This window comes from Rissa tridactyla, chromosome 4 (assembly GCF_028500815.1).
Source record: "Rissa tridactyla isolate bRisTri1 chromosome 4, bRisTri1.patW.cur.20221130, whole genome shotgun sequence".
NCBI lineage: Eukaryota > Metazoa > Chordata > Aves > Charadriiformes > Laridae > Rissa > Rissa tridactyla.
The window spans coordinates 42,857,290-42,874,171 of NC_071469.1; the positions used below are offsets into that span (position 1 = coordinate 42,857,290).

General features: G+C 47.5%; 1 protein-coding gene across 2 annotated transcripts in view; it reads left to right on the forward strand.

The window, feature by feature from the left end:
• Positions 1 to 16,882, forward strand: part of RGS6 (regulator of G protein signaling 6) — a 294,403-nt gene that overhangs the window by 262,048 nt on the left and 15,473 nt on the right. Inside the window, exons 16-17 of one of the 2 annotated variants that reach the window (XM_054200650.1) lie at positions 763 to 852; positions 8,736 to 8,789. In XM_054200650.1, coding sequence (XP_054056625.1) covers positions 763 to 852; positions 8,736 to 8,789 — 144 coding nt within the window. The remainder of the gene's footprint in view (positions 1 to 762; positions 853 to 8,735; positions 8,790 to 16,882) is intronic. The other variant, XM_054200651.1, reaches the window with a different exon arrangement.

Below are 16,882 nucleotides of genomic sequence, written 5' to 3' on the forward strand. Positions count from 1 at the left end.
AATCAGAAAAGGTTAGGCATGAAGTTCTCCTGCAATGAAACACGACTTTGTACGTTTGAAGATGCATATAGTAAGTGCTCTCAGAGCAAACTGGTAACAGTAGTTTGACTTGCTAGGAGAAAAAAGACCCTGTGGTAGGAACTCACCTGACATAGCTTTATATGTATGATGTAGCCATCCACATCTGAGCTAGTCGTAAAACCTCCCTGCATAGTCACCAGAGATACAGGCTTTTTCAGGATGTTAACAGGTTGGCTTGCTTTAAGTGTGTGTCTTAAGTGAAGATGAAATGTGCCCAAGTATCAGTTCCCCTCCATGAAGAGGAGGGAAGTGCTGGGTGGTAGTTCAAGTATCTATGAGTGTTAAAATGAAGCCTAATCTATGGGACAATTTCTGGTGTTTATTTCTTCCTTCATGAGACATCCCAGTAGTTTCAGCCTGGCTAGACAACTGCTTATAATCTGGGGACTTCAGAGAGTTGCAGTCTTTGCAGAATAACTCTGATTACTGAATAATGTGTGCCGGCCTTTGGGGTGAGGGCCATCTCTTTGTTCTGTGTTCATACAGCCCCAGGCACAGCAGGGTCCTGCCCCGGGATGGCCCTCATGTACACAGCCACAACACAGATAATCAATAATAGCAGACTTAATTTGAACTTTGATCAGTCTCTCTTCCTTCTAATTCGCCGTGTTTTAAATCCCTGTGATGTCTAAATGAGGTTTGATAACAATTCTCTGTCTCTCATTTCCTCCCGTCCCACAGGAGCACATTTACAAGCTGATGAAGAGTGACAGCTATGCGCGCTTCCTCCGTTCGAATGCTTACCAGGACTTATTGCTGGCGAAGAAGAAGGTATCTGTTGGAAAGGACGTGCTTGCATCTCTTAGCACCTCTTGATTCTCGCCTGCTGCTTGCTGCTAGTGTGAAAATGAAAATATTGTTTCCTTTTTTCTTTTTTTCCTTTATTTAAGAAAGGAATGAGCACTTTTGTTTTCTTCACTGGGGGCACAGGGTACGGCATCCATATGCACAGCCTCAGCGTGTGTTTTGGGGAAACATGGTGGCCCAAGGTAAAAATAGTATGGAAAAGTTTTTGTCTCGCACAGCTGTCTCCCAAACTCAGTGCGGGCAATTAAAATTGCCTCTTCCTCATAACAAAGATGGTGTCTGATATGAGAAGCAAATCCCATCAGTCTGTTCATTACTGGTGCAAAATTCTCCCATTCTGGTGTTCACCTCCCTAGCCTCACCATGTGCTCTTCCCTTTGGATGCCTTACCTATAGACCTCCCTGCAGTGATTCCCATGCTCCTTTTCTCCCTTTCCCTTGCTTTTGGCTCCCCAGAGATTGTTCCTTTTCCTTGGAGATGAGAAATAATTGCAACCTATGCAGTTATCAAGAATACCAGACACATTTTCTCACAGGAGAACTGGGTTTGAGCTCTTTTTAGCCTTTTTGGTATCCGCATGTGCTCTGCCAGCTCTGTGTTTCTGCCAGGACCCCCCAGCTCAGGGTAGCAAAGGAGTGGTTACGTAGAGTTACGGCAGCTCCTGTTCAAGTGTCCCTTCTTTCTGAAGGGGCTGAGAGGTAAGCTACTGATCTCTGCCTTTATGGTTGTGTTCAAATGCTTCCTGCACCTCCTGACTTATTCCCATAAGTTTGTGTGTCAGACTGTGTGCATGTGCATGCGTGGACACGTGTACATGTCCCACTTGCGTTTGGCTTGCAGGATCGTACATAAACTGACTCCTGACTCCTGCAGCCTGAGCGTGTGGTTTCCCATCACCATCTTCCCTGCTGTTTTTCTGCTGCATTCTCTGTGTGCTGCCAAATTACATTGCATCGGCACAATACAATGAAATCCCAGTGGTATTTTTGTCCTGATTGTCATTGTGTGCCCTAAAAGCATGCATATGGTGACAAAAGAAGACAAACCCCTATGTCTCCTGTGCCTGGGACTACTGGCAGGTGGATTAGGGGAAGGTAATGGAGGGCAGCAGTCAGCCCTGTGTTTCAAAATGTCTGGCTTGAGACAGCATCAACCAGTGCTGCTTACATTTGAAAAGGTTAGACCTGACTTAGAGTTCAGAGGCTGTGGGGAAAGAAGGAGGTGCAAGGCAAAGTCTTCTGATGGTATAAAGCATAAAAAACCTTTGCCATCTTCCTACCCCTATCAGCTAACGGGGTGTGTCCCACCCCCAAGTCTCTTTTGAACACGTGAGGGTTCATGTGCTGCAAAGCAGGAGAGTTTTCTCCTCCCAGCTGAGCCCATTCAAACCGGAGGTGGGTTGGGTTTTTTTGCAATCCTTGTTCGCTGTCAGATCAAGCCCTGGATGTGTCAGCGTGACATCCTTGTCCCCCCACAAACTGCCGGAGGAGCAGGTTTTGGTGTCATGTTAACACAGCCGTGAAAGTAAGAATCAGGTTTCTTTTAGAAAGAGCCGTGGGTGCACTAGTAAACATAGCGAGGCGCACAGAAAAGCAGGAGTAGGTCTGTGCAGGTGGGTTGCTCACCAGCTTCACACGGATGCGGGAGGGGAGTTGATGTTACTCCAGAATCTGTAAAGCTCTTTGCAGTCTCATTGCATTGTGTTGGGCCAGTGAACATTTCTGAAGCAGTGTAGGTACAGAGATGCTGACAGAAAGAACATGAAGTTTCTGTACGTTGAGCTACATGGTAAGATCTTCAGTACCTCTAGTGCAGCTTTGAGGAGGCATCCCTTTAAAATTCCTCTAAATAGCTAGAAAGCAGAGGGAAGGAAAAGAGAAACCCAGTGGCATATCAGAGCCTGTGTGGATGGAGGATTTGGTTTACAGCCTGCATACAAAGGGCTGGGTTCCCTGCTTTGAGTAGAAATTCGCTGCAGTTTTTTAAGACTTGATGAGTACATCTCTCTGGGGCATAAGCATGTCTTGCCCTAAAGACATTGTCTAACGTTGCCCGTATACCACACCGATAGCCTGATTTTTATTACTGAAAATAAGTTCTGTCAGAAGCACAGCATGATACACTGGGGCTAAAAGAGTTGCTTGCACAAAGGAAATGAATGTCTCTATGACTTTGAGATTCACACATAAATATTTTGTGGGTAAGTTTATGTCATTTGGGATCTTTTGCACTCCAGCACTCGGTTGTGGCAAGCTGAGTGGGCAGGAGAAGGGAAAAGGTTGGCTGTGTGGCTAAAACACAGGACTGGGAGCCACAAAATCCTTGCACATCCCCTGGTTCCCCCACTTACTTTCTTGTGTGACCTTGGGGAAAAGAAGGTTCAACTTTGCCTGCTCCATATCCTTTTCCCTATCAAATGGGAAAAATAATAGTGACCTGCTCAGTGGAGAGGTGGCAAGGCTTGAATAGTGCCTCGAAACATGCTTGACATTTTGAGATTTGTAAGATACTCTAAGTTCAAAGAGTTACTTTTCTTCCACACCATACAATAGCCACAGATGTGGGAGCTTCCCCTCCTTGCTCCGGGAGTGCAGCAATGGAGGAGAGGGAGGGAGGAGAAGTTATGGGTCTGGACTGAGATACAATGACAGAATTATGAGGGGCACCAGGGAGGATAAAAGGAACATATTGTTCACACCACTAACTGATGCAAGACAGTGGACATAGGCAGAGTACAGACCAGGCATACATACTTCATTAATCCGTTTTAGATTTTTTTCCCCCTCATTCTTCCCAGCGTCGTTATTACAAATAACCACAGTATTATTGGCCTCAATCCTGCAGATTCATGGTGCTCAGCGGGGAACATGAGGTTGGCCTCCAGCAAGGGTGTGATTGGAAGCAGTGTGCTGCAGAGGGGGAAAGCTGGGTGTAGCTCCCTGCCTCGCACAGAAGTCCTCCTCCCCTGCCAGGCTGGAGGAGAGGAGGGACAAGGACAGAGCCCTGTTCTCGGGAGGAACGGCTGTACATCCGGCCCAGTTTGAGCTCTGTGCCTCCATGCCCAGCCGTCCCCCTGCAGCAGATAGGAATCACGGGTCCGCTGGAAGTGGCCGGCTCAGCAGCGAAGGGCTGGATGGTTCTGAGATGCCCGACCGACTCATCGCATTTTATTTGTGTGTCTGCGCAACACACCCCACTCGAGCTGAGCAGAGTCAAGCATCGACCTGCTCCTATTTCTGCTGATACGCACGTTACTGCAGGCTACTTGACAGCAGGTAATCACCACCACGACGCCCCCCAGCCCTCCTTCATGGCAGCCAAGGTGGTGGCTGGATGTCCTTAGACAGCAGCGAGCCTCATGTCAGAACCAGTGCCATGACAAACCTTCTCGCTTGAGGCAAGGAGTTTGGGCTGGGTGACTTGGCTGCAGAGCAGGGCTTTATTCCCTGGGGAAGGAGCAGCGTGGATTAGTTAGTGCACCATGGAAAGGAGGCGGGGGTGCACAGGAGCTTTGTTAACGGTGAAGGAGCAGCCAGACGTACTGTGCTAGTTATTTTTTGAGGAGAAGGGAGAGAAAGGAACAGAAAAGACCTTGAGGCACTTCCCATTACTCCCCATAAAGGTGAATTGATGACAGTGGTGGGCATCTCCGAGTTAGCGGGCACTTGACTGCCAGCTGAAGCAGCAGCCGAGCTGTCTCGGCTCGGGTGTTCATGGCAGCCTGGCACGGGATGGCTCCCTGCCGTCCATTCCTGCCTGCAGGCCAGGGAGCATCACGGAAGGGCGGGCACAGCTGCCGTGCAGACGAGCTGCAAAGCCACAAGAGTGAGCCCCATCGTACCAGGGGAAGAGCAGGTTGGTATTTGCTTGGTTGAGAGCGTTGTTTTCCTCTGCAGCTGGTTCAGAGAGGGGTGAGTTCTCTGTGGCCCTGTGCAAATGGACACAAAACAGATCAAAATACTGTTCCAGGCATTTGGTTGCAGTGTACATGCCCTTTGCTTTCTCGCTTTCGACAGATGTACATGACTGCCTGAGAAGCCCAAGACCTGCTCCTGACCTTTTCCTGAGCCAGAGTCAGGGAAGTGGTTATCCTTTATTTTCGCTGACACCATTCCCTCTGGAACACGTGGATTTCAGCAAGTTCAAAAAAAAACCCCACCCCAAACTCTCATACCAAAAAAAGGATTCAGTAGCCAACAAAATGAGTCCTGGGGTGCAGAGAGGGAGGCAGGGAGAGATTTCTGCAGACCTGCAGTTCAGAAGACCAAGCTTTTGGATGTATTTCCCAATGCCTTTTCAGAACCCTGGCAAAAAGTGTCAGCAAGGCAATGGCTAGGAGCTTCATGCCATGAGGGACAGGCTCCATTTTCAGCACACACCTTTTGAAGCATTGCTTGTATCCAGACCCCCTGTCCTGACTGCTCTGTATTGCCCAGGAAGGTTCCTACCACAGGTTCTGTCCCTGACTTGGTCCCATTGGGGCACCCACGACCAGTTTGATTCAGTGGCAGAACTTGGCTTGAACGTTGTAAAGATGCTGAGCAATTTTCTCGTAATTACTTTTAATAATCAGTGTCAGCTGGTTTTCATTAAGTTTTTTTCTACTTATACTGCTCTGTGCCAGCAAAATCTACACAAAGGAACATAAAACTGGGATGGCTAGGTAAATAATTAATCATGAAAAAAAGGAAATTTTTGAGGAGACAGTCAGTAATTAGTGAATGGCCCCTAAGTGGTGAGATCTGTTTTTCTGCACTTACCTGGGCTGAGAGGTTTCCATCTGCAGCGGGGGGTGGTTGTTTCATATTTTATCCAAATGCACATTAGCTGGTAGAGTCTGTTGGTGTATTTAGTGGGAAAGATGGCCTTTTTTTTTGCACTTAGGAGGACTGCTTGACCTGGCATGCACATGTGTTTCTCTGCCTTTGCCCTTTGCACTCGCAAAGGTGTGCGTTTGTGCAAAGGCTGCTGTGGTGCTGCCGCAGGCAGGGCGCCGGGGTCCGCAGCCTTGCCAGACACTTCCTCCGCAGGGCCCCAGATCTGCCCACAGGGCTGAGAAAGGTCTGACTCTGCCTCTTTTTATTTCTATTTCTTTTCTTACTTCGTTATTTTTGAATTTCCTTCCTCTGCTGTGCGAGGCAGCCTCCACACCTCTGCGCTGCGCTGGAGGGGTGTGGGCAGGCAGTTGCCTCCGCAGCCGGCTGCCAGCCACACGCTTTGTGGGCAAGCAGGCAGGAAGAGCCGGAGAGCCGTACAGCCAGCACCCACACCCACGGCCATGAACGCTGGTCAAGCCGGCTCATCACTCCTCAGCCAGCCTGCCTCAGCTGCTTTTTATTTTGCTAGAAAATGTCATGCTTTGACTCAGAGCTGGATGCTATGGGGATGAGCTTTCCACGCATCCAGCTGGTCCCCGCCTGCCGTTCCCATGCCAAATGCGCAGGGTTGTGGCAGCCTGTGCCCTCAAGGCGCTTCTGTGGGACGCTGTCGGTGCTCTCTGTGCCTGCTTCCCCACGCATGTCTTCAGCCATGGTAGGGAAGCAGCCCTGTGTGTGGCCCCCTGTGCTAGACGAGCTCTCAGCACCCCAACAAGGTGCTCATCATCTTTGGAGACCGCTGCGCTGCCTTCCTGCTGGGCGGGAAGCTGTATCACCTTGCTGCTAGCAAAAACAGAGACGCTAAATTTTGACGGTAAGTGCAGAGGCACAGTGTGTCCTGTTTTCAGCAGCTGGCTCTCCTTTGCCCCCAGTGCATGCCAAAGCTCCACTAAAAAATGCAGTTGGGTCAGACGCTGATTTTCCAGCCTGCAGCAATGCAATGCCGCAGACTTCAAGTGCCTTGCTCCATGGTCCTCACAGAGCACTCTTTCCTTTGTCTAGGTGTTTCTTCTCCTGGGTGAAAGTGTGCCTTTGCCCTGGCTGACAGTGGGTCCTGCCACCCCTGCGGGAGACCAGCACAGAGGCCCGGTGCATGGCCATGCACAGCTGTCCTCAGTCCCGCTCGTTGTGATGTGTTCAGCCGAGGCAGCAGGACCGCAGCCTCGCTCTGTCACCTCTGCTGACTCGGGGTGTGGGGACACCCCTGAGGCTCCTTCAGGGAGGGTATCTGTGATGCTCTGAGCACTTGCACTGCTACACTCAGCAGAAGAGTTGAGGCTGACGTTTCTTTTCCCTTTTCTCTCTCACATGCAGGGAGAGGCAACTAACTCTCCTGTTAGCGCATGTTAAATACTTCTTTGGGGAGCACTGAACTGGGTATGACATGTTTGTCACTTGGTACGTGCTCTGAGGCCTTGACTCCATCCTCAGTGTTGGCTAAAATGATGTGCCTCTAGCTTTCACTTTTGATACCTCTTTTGGGACATCAGAGCTGATGGTGTGGTTTCCTCAAATGGTTGTAAGTGGGGAGGTTGCTTGACTCTTCCTTCTAGGCAAAGAATATTACTTGTCTTAAAAGGGTCTTATGTTCCGGTCTCATCTCTGGCGATGCAGCAGGGAGAATCAGCCCCATCTCTGCCTGGTGGGCTTCAGACTAACCTTGTAGATGTCAGAGGGCTGCTGTTTATGGCAGCTGTGATGGACATGCAGAAGAATCACAAGGCTTTGCCTAGACTCACCTACACAAGTTCTCATCCAAATTATCTGATATGCTTTTGACTTCCTTACGTCTTCCCTATCTGTTTTTTGCGCTGGTGCCTTACCGTGGGCATTGTTACTGCAGCTGAATCTGTGGCAGATGATATGGCAGGGAGGCACCTCTGATGAGGACCTCCAGTGCAATGCTTATTTCCAGTGCACTGTCACACACCATCATTACTGTGGCTTTCCCTTATATGTACCTCCTTATCACTTTGCTGCAGTTTTACTTCCATCTTATCACCTCCATTTCACTGGCCCGCCACATTAAAATAAGTTTCTCTCCTACAAATCAGCAGTTCCCACAGCTTTCTGACTGTAATGAGCTTTCCTTCATATTATTGAGTTTCTTCTCTTCTTCATAACAATTTTTTCTCTTAGATATTCTAGCAGACATGCCAATAAATTATTTAGTCCTTCCTTGTTACTGACAATTAGATCTCCCTTGTGCCAAATGAACGAAGCACTGCAGTAAGCAACCTTCTCAGGAATAAGTTAATAAAGCCATGATGCACACGCTTGTCTTCTCACAGTGAAGTTGAATGTCTTCTTGCGTATGAATAGTCCTGTACTCCAGATGCAAAAATATCAGTGTGCCAAATCTGCCTGTGTCTTTCCATGGCCTTGCACAGACTTACATACTCTTGTCTTATGGCTTGATGTAGCCAAATTCATTGGAAATGTGCTTCTACCCTCTGGATAAATAGAGGAGTGAAGGTTCCCTGGCGATGGTGGTTTTCTTCCAGCGCTGTATTCACTCACACATTGCTTTTTAATATTGTAAAAGTTGCTGTGGTTTTTTTCATCTCTCTAAGCAAGTAGATGGCAGCCTCTGATCAGCTGTTTGGCAGATGTTAACCAGAATCAGAGGTCCCAGCTCAAACAGCCACAGAAGGAAAATTCAATGAACAAGAAATCAATACCAATAGCTGTGAGACACAGCAATGCACAGACGGTGTTTGAACCATCCAAAAAACTCACAGGAGAAAAGGTGACATTCTCCAAGAGTAAAAGTAGTGATGTCTCTCATTCTTTAAGGGGCTTTGGTTTCTTCTGTTTGCTGTTGCAAACATTGATTTCTGCTTTTTACATTTTTTTACAACATTTTCCCCTTGCTGCTTCCTTATATTTTGCTGCTGATTTAAAAAACTGCATTTAAGCTGAAGGGTTTTTTTCTGTATTTTTTTCTCCCCACTTTTTTCCCTGTTAAGCCAGAGAATGAGCAAGGTCGTAGAACTTCTCTAGAAAAGTTCACTCGCAGTGTGGTAAGTTCCTTTTCTTTTCCCTCCTCCCTTTCCTCAGAACTTCATTTTTAGTTGGGGTGAATGTGGATGCTTAACTTTTTATTTCATCCTTTATTTTTGCAGCTAGCATCTTTGTAGCTTCTCTTTTAATACTTTAGCTCATCTAAATAGTAGCTCTAAAGAAGGGGGGGTGGGAAGGGAAGCAGAATTCCATAACGCTCATTCTAGCTTATCATCACTGCAAAAGCAAATTGATTTTTGTCTAGAATTAAATGCAAGGTTGTCTTTTTGCTGTGTTCCCACTACAGTATTTGTTGTGGCTTTTCCTTGCGCAATGAAGTAGAAGAGCATGGTTCTCATAGTGCCATCGCAACAGTATCCGTATTGACCTCCATGCATGGTTAATGATACCGTATGTATATACACATACATATCCACCCACAGCTCTGCAGCCGCTTCCTCCATTGCCCCCGTCTGCCAGTGCTCATGTAAATAGCGATGGGCGATACCCTTTGACTCGTTCATGATATCGATACCGGAAAAGGAGCACAGTAACGGCAAGAAACGCAACACCGTTAAACCTTTTAGATAAGGGGACAGTGGGATCTCAAGGGCAGCAGACGGATGTCCTCTCCTATCTTGTCCTTCGCCAGTCTCCAAACTCCAGCCAGTCTGACGGTGGGGGAAGCTGGTCTGCCTGCAGAGGGATGCTGCAGCATGGGGTGGCGTCGGGCACTGTCTGGGGCTGCTTCTCTCCGGCCCCCCCAGGGCAGCACCCCAGAGCTTGAGCAAGACCCACTCATCCCACTTGCTCTCAGGGATCTGCGTGTGCAGCAGATTTTCTAAAGCAAGGGAAGAGCAGGGAGAGGGGGCAGGATCAGAGGCAGATGCTGCAAGCGTGGTGGAGGAGCAGGGATAGTGGGCAGCGCGGGGTGGGACGGGCTGTGTGCATGGAGTGGCACAGAACAAGGACAGGGCTGGAGCTGGAGATGCAGCAACTGGGTCAGTGGGGAATTATTCTTGTGTTGCTCAGTATTAAGAACACTTCGACTTGGTACGTCATATAGTTTTAGCATACTGCTGTGGTCTTCAGGTATTGTAAGGTGATACTGGGACAGCAGAGAGTCATCAAGCGGTTGATTCCTGTAGAGGCTACTGTACAGAACAGTTATTTCATAGAAAGTTCATAGACCTTGTTATGGCTTTGTAACAGCTTTATAATGAAGGCATTGGACTATGTGTATATACAGTACATATGCTTGCATTTGTGTGTGTATGTATGTATATTTTTATATATGCTATATACATACACACAGCATATAAATATTAAAGCATTTGTACGTACAGATAGAAAAGGGGAAACCACGCAGGTAAGTGTGAGCTGTCGTAGAGCACATAAGCCCGGAGGGCTTCTTTCTGATGCTGCCATGCTACTGCACAAGCAAACCCGAATGTAACACGCAGAGCTTTGTAGTATATCCACTGGCAGACTTCCTGAGGAATGTATTTATATAGCTAATGCATATGCACACATTTAAAATATGTTGATACAAAATATATCACTGTGCCCATCTGCATGTTTACTACTTTCTAAGAGTCTGCCAGAAAGAGGAATAGGCAAGATATTTTTTTTAAACAAACTATGCAGAAATATTTACACCGAGTGGTAAATTCTGCTTCCAGATTTGCCAAATACATAGAAGAGTTACTCTCACTTTACTAGACTGGCTGGGTTTATAGTAACACAGCCAAGGATGGATTTTTCTCTTGCATTTGATTTGAAGGGTAACTTGACAAGCTGAGTTTGCGATGGTAGAATTATAATGTAAGTACCTGTAAAGAAAATTGTTGTAGATTGGTTGGCACTTTAGTTCATTTTTGTCTTACCGGATAGCATACCATAAAAATTTTATTTCATTTTTCTTAATACAGATATAAAATGTCGTCTTCTGATGGCATAGTGGCTACCAGAACTAGGAAGGGTCTGAATTTTTTATACTTTGCATTATGGCAGTCTGTCACTACCATCAGATGAGAAAATAGTCACTATGTTGGCATATCATAATGTCCTCGGAGGACAGCATTACCAAAGCAGTAACTTTATGGCGTACTCAGGGGACTAAATTAAGACAAAGTTAATTCTGCATGCTCTAGTTCTCCAAAATGCACTGTCGTTCCCCGGCTGTGTAGGAGTGCAGCAATACAGTGGCCCTCGTTCCCAGAGCTCCACTATACTTTAGTGATTGCTCATTACAGGATCACATATTCAAGCTGACCCTGCACAGGCGTGCTGAAGTTAAGCATATGCTTAAGGTTTGGCTGGAACAGAGCTCGAACACTCAGCTCTTTTCAGGAGGGGGCCCTAAACTGATTTTGTAAACAGAAAAGTATGAGGTCAGATTTCCAGTGATGGCTGTAAGAGAAATGTCCAGAACAACCAGGGCTAGAAGTTTGTTTGCCTCAGGGAGCTGTTGCTGAGATGCAGTTGTGGCTCCCAGACCGGCTGTGGACCTGGGCCACCTCCAGGCTGGGCTGCTCTGTTTGCCTCTGGGAGGGCACAGTAGACCTCCAGGGAAATTTTCAGATATCGCTGTGGCAGGTGACACAGCATTTTGGGAAATGACTGAATTGAGGTCCTTGAAGGCTTGGCAGCATGTGCTCTGGGCCACGGGCCTCGTAGTGCTGGGTGCTTTGGTGGATGCGCTGCCTGCTGGGGGCAGCTCCTGGAGGCCTGAGCCAGCCTGGTGGGTGCTGCCCAGCCAGACGTGCCCTCAGCCTTCCCACTCCCCAGGGAATCCTGCCGCGGCTATGGGAAGTGGAACTGTAATGCAAAACTCAGGGCGGAACTGCAGAACTTTGGGTTTGGATAAAAATGTGAATTTTAAGGTAAATTGCATTTGAATTTCAAGATTTAAATATGGATTTCAAGAACAGAATTTGATTGAAGACTTATGTCATTTAGCAAAAACATCAGGAAAAATTATTAGTCGAAGAATAGCTCGAAGACAGTGGGCAATAAAATAGTCTGGTTGTGTTTTTTCTTTCTGCACCACCATGATTATTGGTAAGGTCATAAGAATATTTAAAACGTGTTTTAAAATACAGAGCAAATTCCCTTCCAGTGTCAATCTGTTATTGTTTCCTGTAGTACTCTAGCACTTCAGGCCTTTTAAGAACCTCCCCTGAATAATTTTTAGCTCATTGTTTCTCCAAATAAAGCAGTTACAATTGTTTAAAATCTGCTATAACTTTTCAGCTGAGATAAGCAACACAGGGAAAACATCTATCTAATGATGTCATGGTTTCCTTTTGCATCGCTGTACTCAGATTTGGGGAACTTGGTTCCTCTAACAATGTAGGTGGTGTAGAGCCAGAGCAGGAGCATGGAGGTTGTGGTTCATGACCCCTTCCTTGCTGCTGATGCTGTACTTGGAGGGGTGCTTTCCATACCAGAGAAGGCCTTTTTGTAGCCAGAATGCCAGACATGCCCAACTCCTTAGACAGCGAGTCTTCACTTGAGTGAAAAAAATTAAACTCTCTGGTTTTGCCTGTTCTAGCTGCTTGGATCTCACCATCTCTTGTTTGAGAAAGACAGGAAAACAATGCAACACTTCAGAAAAAGAAACAGGAAAGCTTTGTTGACAAACTGCAAACAATATTGCAGGCTTTTTGTCTCTTACTTGGGTTAAACCCCTCCCCAGAAAAATCTTTCAGTTCTTCCGAATTGCTCTCCTGCGCCGTGTGGAAAGCTGTGCAGCTTGGCTTCGGGACTGCAGACTTGGAGCAAGTGGAAGTCGTCTTACCCACAGGGCTCCTGCTCATCTCAGAGTTACAACCCAGGAGACAGAGATTAACCTTAGACCATTTGACATCCTTTAGAAAGACACCATGGAGCCCCACTAGCCAGCCAGAGGCTTGACACCTTCAAGGGGATCAATGGGGAATAAGAAAGTACAGGTTTTTACAGATTATTTTTTTTTATACTGCTCTTCAATTCCTGCAAGACCCCACTGCCTCATCTTTCTTGGCTTGGCACTTTTGACCAGGAGAAGGCAGCTCATGACTAATGAATGCATCGAGTTTTTGCACCAAATCTTTCTGGAAGCCAGGTGCTATGCGGTCTGCATTAAGCAGGACACTGACAGCAAGGTTTTGCTGCAGCGATGGTTCACCTTTTACTTCCAGGTCCTTTCAAAGTATCAGCTGATACCTTTGTGCAAAGGCCAAGAAGGGGATTTTGCCCACCACTGGCCAGGTCCTCCTGTAGCTAAGGGCCTAGTTTGCAGTGCCTCCCTATCTGGGCTCCCCTTGGAGCAAGGGGACATCTGTCTGACCTAGCACCCAACGTGCCAGACATCCGCAACCTCCCCAGCTTACCTGCCTGAGGTCTGCAGCTGCAGTGTCAGTGTGTGTTTCGTGGCAGCCCCCCCACCACAGCCTGGGCAGCGGCTGTGTGGTCCCAGGACCAAACGTCATGGTTATCAGTCATCTGGTGAACACCAAAGGGCCACGTCTGCATGATGGAGCAGATCACTACAGGGTACATGTCGCCCAGCACTGCTGGAGGAGAGGGGCTGCAGATTTTTCTCCCCTCCCTCATGTTTTGAAGAGTTCTCAAAAATAAGTGGGCAGCACAGTGGTAGGGTAGGCATCATGGTCTCTGACCCCTCGGCCCTATGCCAGGCTCCAGTGCCATGAAATCACAGGTGTGTGATGTGTAATGACAGGACACGGGGTAACGGCCTGAAACTGAAGGAGGGTAGATTTAGATTGGATATCAGGAAGAAATTCTTTACTGTGAGGGCGGTGAGGCACTGGAACAGGTTGCCCAGAGAAGCTGTGGATGCCCCATCCCTGGAAGTGTTCAAGGCCAGGCTGGATGGGGCTTTGAGCAGTCTGGTCTAGTGGGAGGTGTCCCTGCCCATGGCAGGGGGGTTGGAACTAGACGATCTTTAAGGTCCCTTCCAACCCAAACCATTCTGTGGTTCTGTGATTCTGTGTAAAGCTAGACTGGCTCTTCCATGCTCTCCACGGGAGCCCCGGGGAAGGGTTGATCTCAGGGAGTTGCAGATCTGGCAGTCTATTGCATCGGGGCACTTACTAATCCACCTCATTTAAAAAAATGATGGCACTGCACATGGTGGCAGGTTTATCTTATTACAATTTTCCTTTTGAATACAGCAAGGATTGACATTATGAAGGCAGAGTTAGCCTGTCTTCTCTCCCAAGTGAAGATAAATGGCATCATAAAAATCAGACATCATGTATCATATATGTTATAAATAATACCTGGTATTGAGGTAATAACTTAATTTTAAAGACACACATACACACAAATCCATATATCTACATCGCTCTCTTCTGTCATATTTGATCATCTTACTAATTAAAAGGAGCCTGCTATACTATTTTTAGCCCTGCAGTCTCAGCCTAGCTGTTTAAACCACTGTAGTTTCCCATCTGCTTTAGAAATGATTTAATAATCAGATAGACAGAAGCTTAGTTCTCATAAGCTGAGATGATCCTTCAGGGCCAAGAGTAGAAGGAAAATATATTTTAATGAGTACATTTAGGGAAACCACTGCTGCTTTTGTCTTGCAAAGGAAGCCACCAAGTCTCTGCCTAACTTGTGCTGGTGGCCATTTACATTTAATAACAGGGGAAAGAGGAGGGGGTTCCTTTGTTGCATCATTCTGAGTATTATCTCTAAAAGCAGCAATGATTACTCCAGCAATAACAGGGATTAAGCTTATGGATACTAACCTCCGCAGGTAACTTAGATAAGCCTGGGCCGTGATCACATACACAGCATCATGCAGAATGGTAGGGGTTGGAAGGGCCCTTCAGAGATCATCTAGTCCAGCCCCCTGCCACAGCAGGTTCACCTACAGCAGGTTGCACAGGAACGCATCCAGGCGGGTTTTGAATATCTCGGAGAGACTCCACCACCTCTCTGGGCAGCCTGTTCCAGTGCTCTGTCACCCTCAAAGTAAAGAAGTTTTTCTTTATGTTCAGATGGAGTTTTCTGTGTTCCAGTTTATGTCCATTGCCTCTTGTCCTGTTGCTAGGCTCCACTGAAAAGAGCCTGGCCCCATCCTCTTGACACCCACCCTTTAAATATTTATAAGCGTTGATGAGATCCCGCCTCAGTCTTTTCTTCTCCAGGCTAAACAGACCCAGGTCTCCCAGCCTTTCCTCATAAGAGAGGTGCTCTGGTCCCTTGATCATCTTTGTAGCCCTCTGCTGGACTCTCTCCAGTAGTTCCTTGTCTTTCTTGAACTGGGGAGCCCAGAACTGGACACAGTACTCCAGCTGTGGCCCCACCAGGGCAGAGCAGAGAGGGAGAATGACCCTACTCTAGAGGGGGAGGATGATCTCCCTCAACCTGTTGGCCATGCTCTTTTTAATGCACCCCAGGATACCACTGGCCGCCTTGGCCACAAGGGCACATTGCTGGCTCACAGTCAACTTGTCCCCCAGGGCTCCTAGGTCCCTCTCTGCAGAGCTGCTTTTCAGCAGGTCAGCCCCCAACCTGTACTGGTGCATGGGGCTACTCCTCCCTAGGTGCAGCACCCTACACTTGCCCTTGTTGAACTTCATTAGGTTCCTCTCCACCCAACTCTTCAGCCTGTCCAGGTCTTGATGAATGGCAGCACAGCCTTTTGGTGTGCCAGCCACTCCTTCCAGTTTTGTGTCATCAACAAACTTGCTGAGGGTATGATACTCAGACTTGAATTCAAACTTTCCAAAAATTGTTATATTCCAAGGAAGGAATTCCCCCTGTAAGAAAACTGGTCTTAAAGTTTCTGACTCAATATTGAGGTGGTGACCTCATGCTGAGAAGGTCCCTGCATTTTATTCCCAGCTGACGTTTCTTTAAGAACAAAAGGTGCACATACATGTACAGCTTTTGAGAGGGCCAGATTTGTCAATCTCTGTGCTTTTAAAGGACAAGAGAGTGGCCAGACCAGTGATATATTTTTTATTCAGAATTTTTAAAACTTCTGTCTGAACTGACTGATGTGGCACACTGTTAGTCATTATTTTCATGGACTGAAAAAAGCTCTTTACCTGAAGAAGGTAAAGAAGCTTTTGTGCCTCTCTTCCACTGCCTGAGGACGGAGAGAAGAGTTGCACAACCTGGGACAAGCAAGAGGCATTTCTTGGCCAGAGCCCCTTAGGAAACTCAGCCCAAGCGATGGCAGGAGCTGGCAGCTCCAGGCAAAACCAACAGCCTCAGCCAGAGTGTGCCGCACGGGACTGGGGTGGGGGGGTCAAAGATGCAAATGCCAGACTTTTGGCTGGATATTGGAGTCTGTAGGAAATCCCTTTCCCTGTGTTTTCTTTTCCCGATCTCCTTCCTCAAGCAGTAGCAGCCCAGCACAGTGTATGCAGGGGTGTGATGTGCCCAGGCCTGCCGTAGCTGCTGACATGCATGCTTGCACAGGGTGAGCTACAGGCTGTATTTTGTCTTTCTTTGTTAAGGTCTGTAAAGAGCATAATACTTAACGGGAAAAGGAGCCCTCCAGTTAAGTCCTAGAGAAAATGTGAGCCTGTAGTGAGACTTAAAAGACTCGGGACATTTATTTTAATGTCAGCGTAGTAGAAGACACCAGATCTAGAGAAGAGATGTGGTAGAGAAGAGAAGGTGCCCTGCTGGATCTGTTGTTTGTAAACAGGGAAGGTCTTGTGGGGGCTGTGAAGGTTGGAGGCTGTCTTGGGAACAGTGACCATGAAATGATAGAGTTTTCAATTCTGCGAGAAGCAAGGAGAGGGGTCAGCAGAACTGCTACCTTGGACTTCCGGAGGGCGGACTTGGCTTTTCAGGAGCCTGGTTGACAAAGTCCCCTGTGAGGCAGTCCTCCAGGGCAAAGGAGCCCAGGAAGCCTGGATGATTTTCAAGAAGGAAGTCTTAAAGGCGCAGGAGCAGGCTGTCCCCATGTGCCAGAAGACAGGCCGTCAGGGAAAAAGACCGGCCTGGCTAAACAGGGAGCTAGTGTTGCAACTTAGGGAAAAAAAGAGGATCTATGGCCTCTGGAAGGAAGGGCAGGCCACTCAAGAGGACTACAAAGAGGTAGTGAAGCTATGGAGGGAAAAAATCAGGAGGGCCAAAG